Genomic DNA, 13604 nt, shown 5'->3' with positions numbered 1-13604 from the left:
ATTAATTATTTCATAAATAATTAATAATTAGTTTCTTATGATATACATTTACATTATTGTAAATTTTTGTTAAATAAACCAATAATTTTTCCATAACAGAAAACGTGCGATTTGTGACTAGAATTAATAATAACAGTTGTTGTTGTGTCAAGTGGAAATCAAATTTAAAGTGTATAATAAAAACAAATGTGTGTCGATTGGGTAATTGTGCTGAGCGCAATTAAATGTGTAGGCCAGTAGGTTGCTGAATCAGCGATTCGCCAGAAATCAACTGTCGCTCACTTTAATAAGCATTATTTCACTCATATTTTTTCACGTACGATTTTTTTATGTCATAATTTTACTGTCCCACTAAAAAAACAACATAAAAAACCTATTTTCAAATAATACAGACATATTTCACTATTTCAAACTGATAAAACTTGACTGATTTAAAAAAAAAAATTGAATTAAATTTAATTTAAATTAATACAGGTACAATTTGTAATTTAATTCGAAGCAAGACTCATTTTAAAATGTCACGACTCAATTTATTGTTGGCTATTTATGGAATTATAATAAAACATAACACATAAATATGATTTTGTTGTTTGTTGTTATATTTGTTATTTAAACTGGCATTTAGAATGAGTTAGTTTACTATTTTTCCAACAATTTACTAAACACGGAACAAATTATTTATCAATAAACCAAAATGTATACAATTATTTATTAATAATTATTCTAATCATAATTTCATTCACAAATATAAATAAATAAATTCACTTAGTTAATTTGTTAACATAAATATTTTATGATAAAATATTTTCTAATAACATTTTATAGATAAAGTAATTTTTGAGGTTAGTTTTTATATATTTTTTAATATGTCAATATAAGATATTAAATATAAACAAGTTTTACAAAGTAAATGTTAAGGTTTTAATTTATTTTCGGTAATTAATTAAATTAATTTATTAACCTAACCTATAAATAATTAATTAATTAGATAAATGTAATGTATTTTTTGTTATTATTGTTTATTATTGTATAAAATCATTTAATTATAATTGTAAAAAAATTAGTTTACAATGTTTTCAACAATTTACTAAATGTGGAACAATTTATTTATCAATAAAACAAAATATATACAATTATTCTAATAATAATTTCATTCATAAACGTAAATAGTCACTTAGTTAATTTGTTGATATAAAAACATTATATAGATAAAATATTTTATTTTAATTGGATGCAATTTTTAAGGTTAGTTTTTATATTTTTTTATATTTGTCAATATAAATATTAAATAAAAATATAGTTTTGCAAAATAAATGTTAAGGTTTTAATTTATTATTATTTTATCTTCATGCACATGATTTTCAAGAGCTATTAATTGTTTAATTTAATAAATTTATTAACCTAACCTATAAATAATCACACATTATGTAAGTGTAATGTATTTTTGTTATTATTGTATTAAATTAAATAGTTTAATACAATAATAATAATAATTAAGTAATTATAATTCTAAAAATAATTAGTTTATTTTGTTTTTAACAATTTGCTAAACGTGGAACAAATTATTTATCAGTAAAACAAAATATATACAATTATTCTAATAATAATTTCATTCACAGGCATAAATAAATATAGTCAATTAATTAGTTAATATAAATATTTTATGATCAATTATTTTCAAATAACATTTTTGTAAATAATATATTTAATTCTAATTGAATATAATTTTGAAGTAAATAAAATAAATAAAAACTACATTTTTTTTATTTTGTCAAAATATTAAATAAAAATATTAGTTTACTGTGTTTTCAACAATTTACTAAACATGGAACAAATTATTTATCAATAAAACAAAATGTATACAAATTATTCTAATAATAATTTCATTTACAAACATAAATAAATAAAGTCACTTAGTTAATTTGGTAATTGTTTAGAATTCCACCTATTTTTGGCTATAAAAAATCGAAAAAAACATTTTTTTATATATAATTAATTTTAAATTTAAAGAAATGCTGATTTTTGCGGTTTTTGAAAATTTGACAATTTTTACATTATAAAAATTAAAAAAACGATATTTTTCCATATATAAGTTCATCAAAAATAGAGTATTTAAAAAGAAACAACAGAAATAGAAACCTAACCTAACATAACCTAACCCAAACTAACCTAACCTAACCTAACCCAATCTAGGGGCTATTTTTTTTTCAGAAAGTTCATCAAAAATAGAATATTAAATAAAAAAGAAATTGACCCTAATCTAACCTAACCTAACCTATTTTTTATTAAAAATTGAATATTTTAAAGAAGAAAAAAATCCAAAAATATGTGATTTAAAAGAAAAAACAACTAGGGCCAATGGATATCTTGTAAACTTTATCTTTTGATGGTAAAATAGGAATTGTTTAAAAAGGAATACTAAAAACGTTTTTTTTTCAATCAAAATTTTTCGTAAATGATTATAATTTAATACCAAATTATTTTAAAAATGGAATATTAAAAAAAATTAGAAATCATGAAAAAAATATAAATATTTTTTTATTAAATTTAATAAAAATTACAAAATTTTCAAAAATTCAAAATAAAATTGAAAGATTTCGTTATTGACAATTTTTATTTTTGAAAATATTCTTTATTTATGATTAACTATCTGAAAAAAAAAAATTATTAGGTTAGACTTCTATTTCTTTCTTTTTTTTTGAAAATATTCTAATTTTGAACTTTATGAAAAAATAAGCATAAAATATAAAAAATTTCAAGAAAAAACCTGAAAAATCAGTATTGTTCAAATTTAAAATTAATTTTTTTCTATAAAATTTTGATTTTTTTCTATTGACGTTGACGAAGTTTTTCATCACGCCAACATCGAATATTTAAACAAATATATGAAAAAATATTGATTTTTTGATTTTTTATAATATAAAACTTGAAACTTCAATTTAGTAAAAAATTTTGAGTTTAATTACGAAACGAATTGGCGCGAAGAGGCACATTTAAAAGTGCCTCTAGATATCTTGCGCACAAAATATTCACTGAAATTTAATATAAAACTGTTATTGCTTGTTTTACAAAATATTAATCTTCTACTTTTGTTTAAATATTAAGTTATATTATATTTCAAAGAATAAAAACATAAATAATGTATTTTTTTATATAAATAATATAACACATTATGTAAGTGTAATCTAATTTTTTTGTTATTATTGTTCATTATCATTCATTGTACTGAAACATTTAATTATAATCCTAAAAAAATCAATAATTTACAACATATTTAATCAATTTATATACAATAATTTAATGCTGATTAATTTCAATAAAAACCAATTAATTCATCAGGATTTTTTATATTAATTAATTTCCTCTTATTAAATGTGTAAATATTCGATCTATCCATTTATCGGAACAATTTCGCGTTCCCCTCGCAAATCTCGATCGCGGAGAGGCACACGCTCCGGGGGCGGCGCCTGTCCCGCTTGGTGGGAGAACGGCCGAATCCACCCGCCACTCCCACCACTCGTGCGGGAATCGCGCACACGATTATTTCCCGCTCGGCATCGTCTCCGCACACAGCCGCACGTCAATGCCGTCGGTCCATCGAGATAAGCCGACCGACACGATCAATTCGAACAATACGATTTGGCGAAGGAGTCATGGACATTGGTGACCGTCCGTTGGTTCGCGTTTAGGGGTTGCTTAGGTTTATTGTCGCGGGTGTTTTGTGCTCTCGGTTTTCACTTGACTATTGGACGTATAAACTATATTAATTAAGTGGTGGTGGATTGTTGTTGATTTTTATGGGATTACTGAGTGGAGACATGAACGAGTTGCCGGAAGCACTGAATTTCGCCGGAAGGCCGACAATGCACAACGAACACGTCTTGTCTCAAGTAAGTTTGCCTATTTTTCATCTTACCCCGAATCCAACCAAAATATTTTGATTTTGTTAAATGTTATTGGAGGAATTTTGATATCCCACTGGACAGTTAAAATAAAAAACGGATTTCACTAAAACTGAAATAGCTTATCAGCAGTAATTGAAACTAGATAAAACCGGACTTTTCAATCGGTTATTATTTATATTAACTTGCTTACTACAGTTTTATTAGTCAAATAGTTTGTCTACCAATATTTTGTATCAGTCTGTCTATTAAATTAACAAAAATGTGTTTTATTTTTATTAATTAATTATAAAATTAAAAATCTGTATGAAAATTGTATTAAAATGATCTCTGAATGTCCGTCCAATTAGAAGTATATAGAAAATTTGTAAATTTTAAAATAATGTAGAAAAAAAAACTCATGTTTTAAAAACAATTTAAAATTTTATTGAGATTGCAAAAAGATATAAACGTATTTCTCAAGAATCATTATTAAAATGTGGCAGATTAAACTACAAATATCTGGAATTAATAAAATTAAAATGTTAAAATAGAATAATATGTATGTAAATATCAAAACTTAAATTTAAAATGAGAAAGCATATTCTTAAAATATTGAAATGAACAAAATCAGGCTCATAAATTTTATAATTATAAGTTTAAAAACAAGTTTCAGGATGTAAGAAATATTTTATTTATTTTACTTAATTAATTTAATTTTAGTTTATTCTTTAAAACAACACTTATTTAAATATTTTATAAAACTTTTAAAAATATAGAATTTTTGGTATAAAATTGATAAATCCAATCTACAAAAATATTTAAAATAAAAAGAAATAGTAATATATATTCAAATTTGATTTGTTTCAAAGAAACAGTAGACAATAATTAAAGACAATTTTAATATTATTATTTCATATTAATCTAATTCATAAAATAAATTTTAAGACTTTAATTTATAGAAATTAATTAAATTAAACTTTTAATATCAAATTGTTTGAAGGCGAAACATTATAAGTGAACAAAAAATAACAAAATTATCAAATATGACATTTAAAAAAACAAACAAACTATAATTAATATTCTAGAAAAAAGATAATTATTATTAAATTTTTTAATTAGAAAAAAAATTGTAAAGAAACCAATGTTTATATAACATTTTAATGATAACTATTATATACAAATATTTAAATAAGTTTAAGATACAATACACAATAATTAAAAAACTTTTAAATTAATAAAATTTATCTTAATTAAAAACTGAAAAAAGAAAATATTGCTATTATTGTTTCAAATTAATTTAATTCAACTATTCATTTTAAAATCTTTTTAATTATTGTATCAAATTGTTTGAAGATGAATAATATAAAAATGTTTAAAGTGAACAAAAAATAATAATTAAATAAGAAAATAAAAAAAAAAAAAACAAACAATAATCAGTATTCTAACAAAGAAATTACAGTTATTAAAGTTTTTAATAATTGAAGTTTTATAATATTTTAATAATATGAAAAAATTTAAAATAATTTTTAGATCACTTTTTAATAAAAAAATTTTAAATGAATGAGATTTAAAAATATTTATAATAATAAATTAATTAATTAATAAATTCGATTTATATTTGAAATAAAAAAAAATAATTGTAAATTCATTCACATTAAAAATGAAAAAACATAATTTTACTATTATTATTTCATATTAATTTAATATAATTATAAAAAAATATTAAAACGTTAATTTATAGAAATAAAATATATATTTTTAATTTTCATGTCAAATTGTTGTTAAGTTGAAATAATACAAAAATGTTGAACAAAAAAATAATAATTAAATGAAAAAATATATAAAACCAGCAACAATCAGTATTCAAACAAAGAAATTATTGTTATTAATTTTAAATTAAATAATAATTAGAGAAAAAAATTGTAACGCAATATTTTATAATATTTTGGTAATATGAAAAAAATTAAAATAATTTTTGGAATAACTTTTTAATAAAAAAATCATTCATTAAAAAATTTTAAATTAATAAGACTAAAAGTATTTATAATAATTTTTAACAATAACTTTTGATTATTTATAATAAAAATAAATAATTATAGATTCATTCATATTAAAACTGAAAAAAGAAAATATTTTTATTATTATTTCAAAATAATTTAATATATTTATAAATTTTAAAAGGTTAATTTTTAGATGACTTTTTAATAAAAAAATCAATAATTAAAAAAATTTTAAATTAATAAAAATTAATAAGATTTATAAATATTTATAATAGATTCATTTTATATTTAAATTGAAAAATGATGAAATTAATTTAATATAATTATAAAATTCAAAAATTTATAGAAATAAAATATATATTTTCAATTTACATATCAAATTGTTAAATTTGAAGGTGAATTAATTTAGAAATGTTTAAAGTAGACAAAAAAAAATAATAATTAAATAAAATAATAAAAAAAAACAAAAAATAATCAGTATTCTAACTAAAATATTATTGTTATTAAATATCTTAAGAATTAGAGAAAAAAAATGTAAAGATTTATATAGTATATAGAGTATTATATATATTTTAATAATGAAATAATTTTTAGATACATTTTTAATAAAAAAATCAATAATGGAAAAAATTTAAATTAATAAAATATAAATTTATCCTTTTATTGCATTCATATCGTTTATAATATTCGTATTAGTTAAAAGTAATTAAGTAATTTAATATTTTTAGATTTAAAAGTATTTATAATTTTTAACAATTACTATTGATTATTTTAAAAAAATAGATTCATTCATTTTAAAACATTAATTTATAGAAATAAATCGTTTTTTAGTTTTCGAGTCAAATTGTAAAGGTGAATTAATATAAAAAAATTAATGGATTAAATGAGAAAATAAAAAAATCAAACAATAATCAGTATTCAACCAAAACGATTATTGTTATTAAATGTCTTAACAATTAGAGAAAAAATTGTAAGAATACTAATGTTTTATAATATTTTATTAATATGAAAAAAATTAAGATAATTTTTAGATAATATTTTAATAAAAAAATCAATAATTAATACAAATTATATCAATAAAATATAAAATACTTGTTTATCCTTTTATTATATTTATATGTTTTATAATATTTGCATTAGTTAAAAGTAATTTAATAATTTAAAATAATAATGTAGATTTAAAAGTATTTATAATAATTTTTAGATGTTTTTTTAATAAAATATAAATCGATATTTAAAAATTTTTAAAATTAAATATAAAATATAAGGCAACTTATGTTTTTACGTTTTATAATATTCGTATTAGTTAATAAATAATTTAAATTTTCGAAATTAATTAATTAATTAATAAAAAAATTGTTTATATATTCATATTAAAAGTAAAAAAGATGAATAAATATTTACAATATGAACTATAGAAATTTATATTGATTTTTATCTGAAAAAGGTCATTTAATTTTTTATTATAAACATATTTTTGGTAAATAAATAAATAAATTAAACGTATTGCGTATTTTTAATATTATAAAACATTTATAGTAAACAATTAAAGTTTGTTTTTATAAATATATAATTATATTGACAAACAAGGTTGTGTTTTTGAATGATTAAATTAAGAATATTAAATTATACAAATAAACTAGATTAGTTAAAATCGATTAGTTAGTAAATTTTAGTGCAGATATTTCCGTCGCACAAAAAGTAAAGCGTAAGTAAAGTGTAGTTGTGATGAAGTTATGAACATAAAACCATGGAAAAACGTGGGGCAATTCGTGTGACGCTAATGACCAATAAATCAGTAACAAGTAGAACAAAAGTTGCGGGTGTCGGATTTTCAACTAAAACACATCTCGTATTTAAGTGCTGACACAACGAGCGTCACGAATCGAACGAGTCAATAAGTATCGCATATCGATCCCGAAACAATCGACATATTCATTCGGGGTGGAGGAAAAAACCGATTAAGGTGGTAAACGCCGTGGTTTTACGATCCCATTGTATTATCGGCGGCCCGATCGTCAGGATTTACGATTGCGTTATTAAAATTGAATGCACGTACGAATAAATCCTTCGTCCTCCGGCCACCGGCCACCGTCCACCGTCCACCGTCCACCGTCCACCGTCCTTCGTTTCGTGTTATTACGCGGATTACGTTACCGCTGACGTTTCGCCTTTTTAATGTGTAAATAAACGGTTTTTTGCTACACACATGTAAAACGAACGCTTTATTTATAGATGCCCCGCTAATTATAAGTCGTTATTCATCTCCGACTTTTTTTCGCCACGATTTCTTGTTGTTGTCACAAAAAATGCATCACTTTTCCATTGTGGCATTTTTTTTTTTAATATTGTTTTACTTTCAGGCATTAACAATTGCTGAAACCAGAAAAACAGTCAATATTTTCAGTACTTTATTGTATTGTGGGTTTTTTTTTGAACCCATATTTATTTATTTACTTATTATAAATGTTACTTAATGTTTTCCCTAATCTGTTGCAACTTTGAACAAATCTAATTTACTGCAAAATCAATTCATTAATTACATTGATCTTTATGTTCACAGGTTTTTACTTTTTTTTTAATAAAAAATCAATTTGGTCTGGAAAAAACTATGGAATATTTAATAAATATTCTATACTTTGTCCCTGTATTGAAAATGATCCATTTTACCCTTTACTTGAATCAAGGGTCCACCTTAGGATAGAGAAATGCATCCCCAAACCGTAATGCCTACCAAATATTCCATACTTTTTTCTACCACTGTATATCTGTATCTCGCAATTGAAACTAAACCTTTTCCAAATTTCCATAACAAGTACCGATTTTATAGACCAATATGTGTCTCTTTGTTCTCTAGTTGGAATAAATATGACTTTCTTTGCATTAAATTACTATTAATTACAGAACTAACAAAGATATTGAGTCGCATAATAGTTTAAAATGTTTGTCTATCTTTGCTTTACAATTGACATAAACCTATTTTGAATTTCCATAAGAAGTACTGATTTTATAGACCAATATGTGTCTCTATGTTCTCTAGCTGGAATAAATATATTTTTATATTAAACTGCTGATAATTACAGAACTACCAAAGATATTGAGTCGCATAATAGTTTAAAATGTTTATCTATCTTTGCTCTACAATTGACATAAAACCATTTCAAATTTCCATAAGAGGTACCGATTTTATAGACTTATATGTGTCTCTATGTTCTCTAGCTGGAATAAATATGACTCTCTTTATATTAAATTGCTGATAATTACAAAACTAACAAAGATATTGAGTCGCATAATAGTTTAAAATGTTTGTCTATCTTTGCTTTACAATTGACATAAACCTATTTTGAATTTCCATAAGAAGTACCGATTTTATAGACCAATATGTGTCTCTATGTTCTCTAGCTGGAATAAATATATTTTTATATTAAACTGCTGATAATTACAGAACTACCAAAGATATTGAGTCGCATAATAGTTTAAAATGTTTATCTATCTTTGCTCTACAATTGACATAAAACCATTTCAAATTTCCATAAGAGGTACCGATTTTATAGACTTATATGTGTCTCTATGTTCTCTAGCTGGAATAAATATGACTCTCTTTATATTAAATTGCTGATAATTACAGAACTACCAAAGATATTAAGTCGCATAATAGTTTAAAATGTTTGTCTATCTTTGCTTTACAATTGACATAAACCTATTTTGAATTTCCATAAGAAGTACCGATTTTATAGACCAATATGTGTCTCTATGTTCTCTAGATGGAATAAATATATTTTTATATTAAACTGCTGATAATTACAGAACTACCAAAGATATTGAGTCGCATAATAGTTTAAAATGTTTATCTATCTTTGCTCTACAATTGACATAAAACCATTTCAAATTTCCATAAGAGGTACCGATTTTATAGACTTATATGTGTCTCTATGTTCTCTAGCTGGAATAAATATGACTCTCTTTATATTAAATTGCTGATAATTACAGAACTAACAAAGATATTGAGTCGCATAATAGTTTAAAATGTTTGTCTATATTTGCTCTACAATTGACACAAAACCATTTTAAATTCCCATAAAAGTTCCGATTTTGTAGACCAATATATGTTCTCTAGGTTCTCTAGCTAGAATAAATATGACTTTCTTTATATTAAATTGCTGATAATTACAGAACTACCAAAGATATTGAGTCGCATAATAGTTTAAAATGTTTGTCTATCGTTGCTTTACAATTGACATAAAACTATTTTGAATTTCCATTTCCGATTTTGTAGACCAATATGTGTCTCTATGTTTTCTAGTTGAAATAAATATAACTTTTTTTATATTAAATTGCTGATAATTACAGAACTACCAAAGATATTGAGTCCCATAATAGTTTAAAATGTTTGCCTATCTTTGCTCTACAATTGTCACAAAATCATTTTAAATTTCCATAAGAAGTACCGATTTTATAGACCAATATGTGTCTCTATGTTCTCTAGCTGGAATAAATATAGCTTTCTTTATATTAAATTGCTGATAATTACAGAACTACCAAAGATATTAAGTCGCATAATAGTTTAAAATGTTTGTCTATCTTTGCTTTACAATTGACATAAAACTATTTTGAATTTCCATAAGAAGTACCGATTTTGAAGACCAATATGTGTCTCTATGTTTTCTAGTTGAAATAAATGTAATTTTTTTATATTAAACTGCTGATAATTACAGAACTACCAAAGATATTGAGTCGCATAATAGTTTAAAATGTTTGTCTATCTTTGCTTTACAATTGACATAAAACTATTTTGAATTTCCATAAGAAGTACCGATTTTGTAGACCAATATGTGTCTCTATGTTTTCTAGTTGAAATAAATATAACTTTTTTTATATTAAATTGATGATAATTACAGAACTACCAAAGATATTGAGTCGCATAATAGTTTAAAATGTTTGTCTATCTTTGCTCTATAACTGACACCAAACTATTTTAAATTTCCATAAGAAGTACCGATTTTATAGACCAATATATGTCTCTGTTCTCTAGTTGGAATAAATATGACTTTCTTTATATTAAATTGCTGATAATTATAGAACTACCAAAGATATTAAGTCGCATAATAGTTTAAAATGTTTGTCTATCTTTGCTTTACAATGGACATAAAACTATTTTGAATTTCCATAAGAAGTACCGATTTTGTAGACCAATATGTGTCTCTATATTTTCTAGTTGAAATAAATATAACTTTTTTTATATTAAATTGCTGATAATTACAGAACTACCAAAGATATTGAGTCGCATAATAGTTTAAAATGATTGTCTACCTTTGCTCTACAATTGTCACAAAACCATTTTAAATTTCCATAAGAAGTACCGATTTTATAGACCAATATGTGTCTCTATGTTCTCTAGCTGGAATAAATATAGCTTTCTTTATATTAAATTGCTGATAATTACAGAACTACCAAAGATATTGAGTCGCATAATAGTTTAAAATGTTTGTCTGTCTTTGCTCTATAATTGACACAAAACTATTTTAAATTTCCGTAAGAAATACCGATTTTATGGACCAATATGTGTCTCTCTGTTCTCTAGTTGGAATAAATATGACTCTCTTTATATTAAATTGCTGATAATTACAGAACTACCAAAGATATTGAGTCCCATAATAGTTTAAAATGTTTGTCTATCTTTGCTCTACAATTGACACAAAACCACTTTAAATTTCCATAAGAAGTACCGATTTTGTAGACCAACATAGAGACGTTCTGTAGCTGGAATAAATATGACTTTCTTTATATTAAATTGCTGATAATTACAGAACTACCAAAGATATTGAGTCCCATAATAGTTTAAAATGTTTGCCTATCTTTGCTCTACAATTGACACAAAACCATTTTAAATTCTCATAACAAGTACCCAATTTATAGGCCAATATGTGTCTCTATGTTCTCTAACTATTACTTTCTTTGTATATTTCCTTATTCTACTGAAAATTTTACCTTATAAAATTTGTTTCGCAGTAGTTTATACAATGCTATTATGTGCAAGACACATCAAAAAATGTTTCGTCTATCATTTATGGCATATTAATTGAATAGCAGGTGTTATCTAAATGAAATAGTAAAACACAAATCGCAATCTGGTAATCCAAAACCGCAAGAACATTGACACGACATACTAAGTACTCGTTAACACTTGTCCGCAAAGTCCTTACGTGGAAAAGTAACACGAGAAACGCGATTAGCTTTGGACGGGCTCGGGATCCACGATAAAAATAATAACCGAACCGCCATAAATAATGAAACCGCGATAATTTCCAATCGATCCGATTTTTTTTTTACGTCGCAGTCACGTTTCGCAAAGTCAAGATAGCCGGGGCCACCGGTTTTCGAAGCGTGATTCCATTTATGCGATCCGGCCGGTTAGGCGCCATCGTCGGTTTCGTGATAACGAAAAATGATCACCATCGAATGATCAGGTTCAAATAAACAATGGGTTTCTTTTAGATATTAATAAAATGGCGTTGCATTTTACATTTTTATTTTATTAATTATTTTGTTTAGAATTTCTGTATTGAATGTTATTGTAAATAAACAATAACAAATATGTTATCATTATTCCAAATAATCAGTTTTTTATGTCTCAAATTTTAAAGGATGATTTCTGTTTTACTTTATGCTTTCAGATTGGCATATTTATGCAAATTTTTATATTATTATTATTGTTAGTAACTTTTAGCTTGAAGATGTAAAATTATTGAAATTCTTAATTTGTTTTAAAAGGTTATTTTCTAATAAAATATTAAATATTCATTATTCTAGCTTCAAACAGGTTAAATTTTAATAAAATTAAAATTTCTTACAAAAATTAAAAATTTCATAGTTCTTCAAAAATAATTTCAAGTTAGTGATTAGCTTATAGAATTTTGAATTTTCATAGTATTTTTTTGTTAAATTTAAAATAATTCAAATTGTATTGAATTTTAGCTGGAAATTGTAATATTCTTGATTTTTTCTTACATAATTTCAAACTTAAATGGATATTTTTATAAATTTTAGAATTTTCCTCAGAAATATAATTTTTTTATTATTTTTGTTTTGAACAACATTTTAACAAAACTCAATCTTTCTAAAGAAATTTAATTTTGCTTTGATTCCTTTCTGTTTGATAAATTTGCTTACAGAATTTCAATGGGCGAGTTTTAATTAATTATTTCTAAAAAATATATATGGTATAACTTTTATTATCTTTGCTTTAAATATTTTTAAAGAATTCAATTTTTCTTACAGAATTTTAAAATTTCATTAATTTTCTATTATTCTATTCAAATTTTAGTGATTTTTGTCTGCAAATTATAAAACATTTTAAATTCTGAATTTGCTACAGAACTTGATAAATTTTAACGAAATTTTGTTACAGAATTCCAAACTTTACTAAATCATTTTAAGTGAATTTTTTCTTAATATGCCAATTTTCTCGGAAATCAAATTTTTATTACTTTTTTTAATAATAAATTTCAATCTTAAAAATGTATAAATTTTCTAAATATTCAATATAATTCAAATTTCAGAGATTTTTGACTGGAAATTTTAAATTTTCTTACAGAATTTCAAACTTAATTTTGAATATTATTGATTAATTTTGACTTAAAATGTTAATTTTTTCCTCATAATTATCAATTTTTAATATTTTTTATATTTTATATATATTTTATATATATATATATATAAT

At 22.7% G+C, this 13604-nt stretch overlaps 1 protein-coding gene across 1 annotated transcript in view; it reads left to right on the top strand.

Moving 5' to 3' along the window:
* The first annotated feature begins 3570 nt into the window (after positions 1–3570).
* The window catches only part of LOC109601307 (forkhead box protein L2), a 37064-nt gene continuing 27030 nt past the window's right edge, over positions 3571–13604 (top strand). Inside the window, exon 1 of the mRNA XM_049966594.1 lies at positions 3571–3890. Within this exon, the coding sequence (XP_049822551.1) occupies positions 3798–3890 (93 nt within the window). The 5' untranslated portion in view covers positions 3571–3797. The remainder of the gene's footprint in view (positions 3891–13604) is intronic.

The sequence above is a fragment of the Aethina tumida genome, chromosome 4 (assembly GCF_024364675.1).
Source record: "Aethina tumida isolate Nest 87 chromosome 4, icAetTumi1.1, whole genome shotgun sequence".
NCBI lineage: Eukaryota > Metazoa > Arthropoda > Insecta > Coleoptera > Nitidulidae > Aethina > Aethina tumida.
Note: the sequence above shows the minus strand (reverse complement) of the source record. Positions and strands in the feature narration are given on the sequence as shown.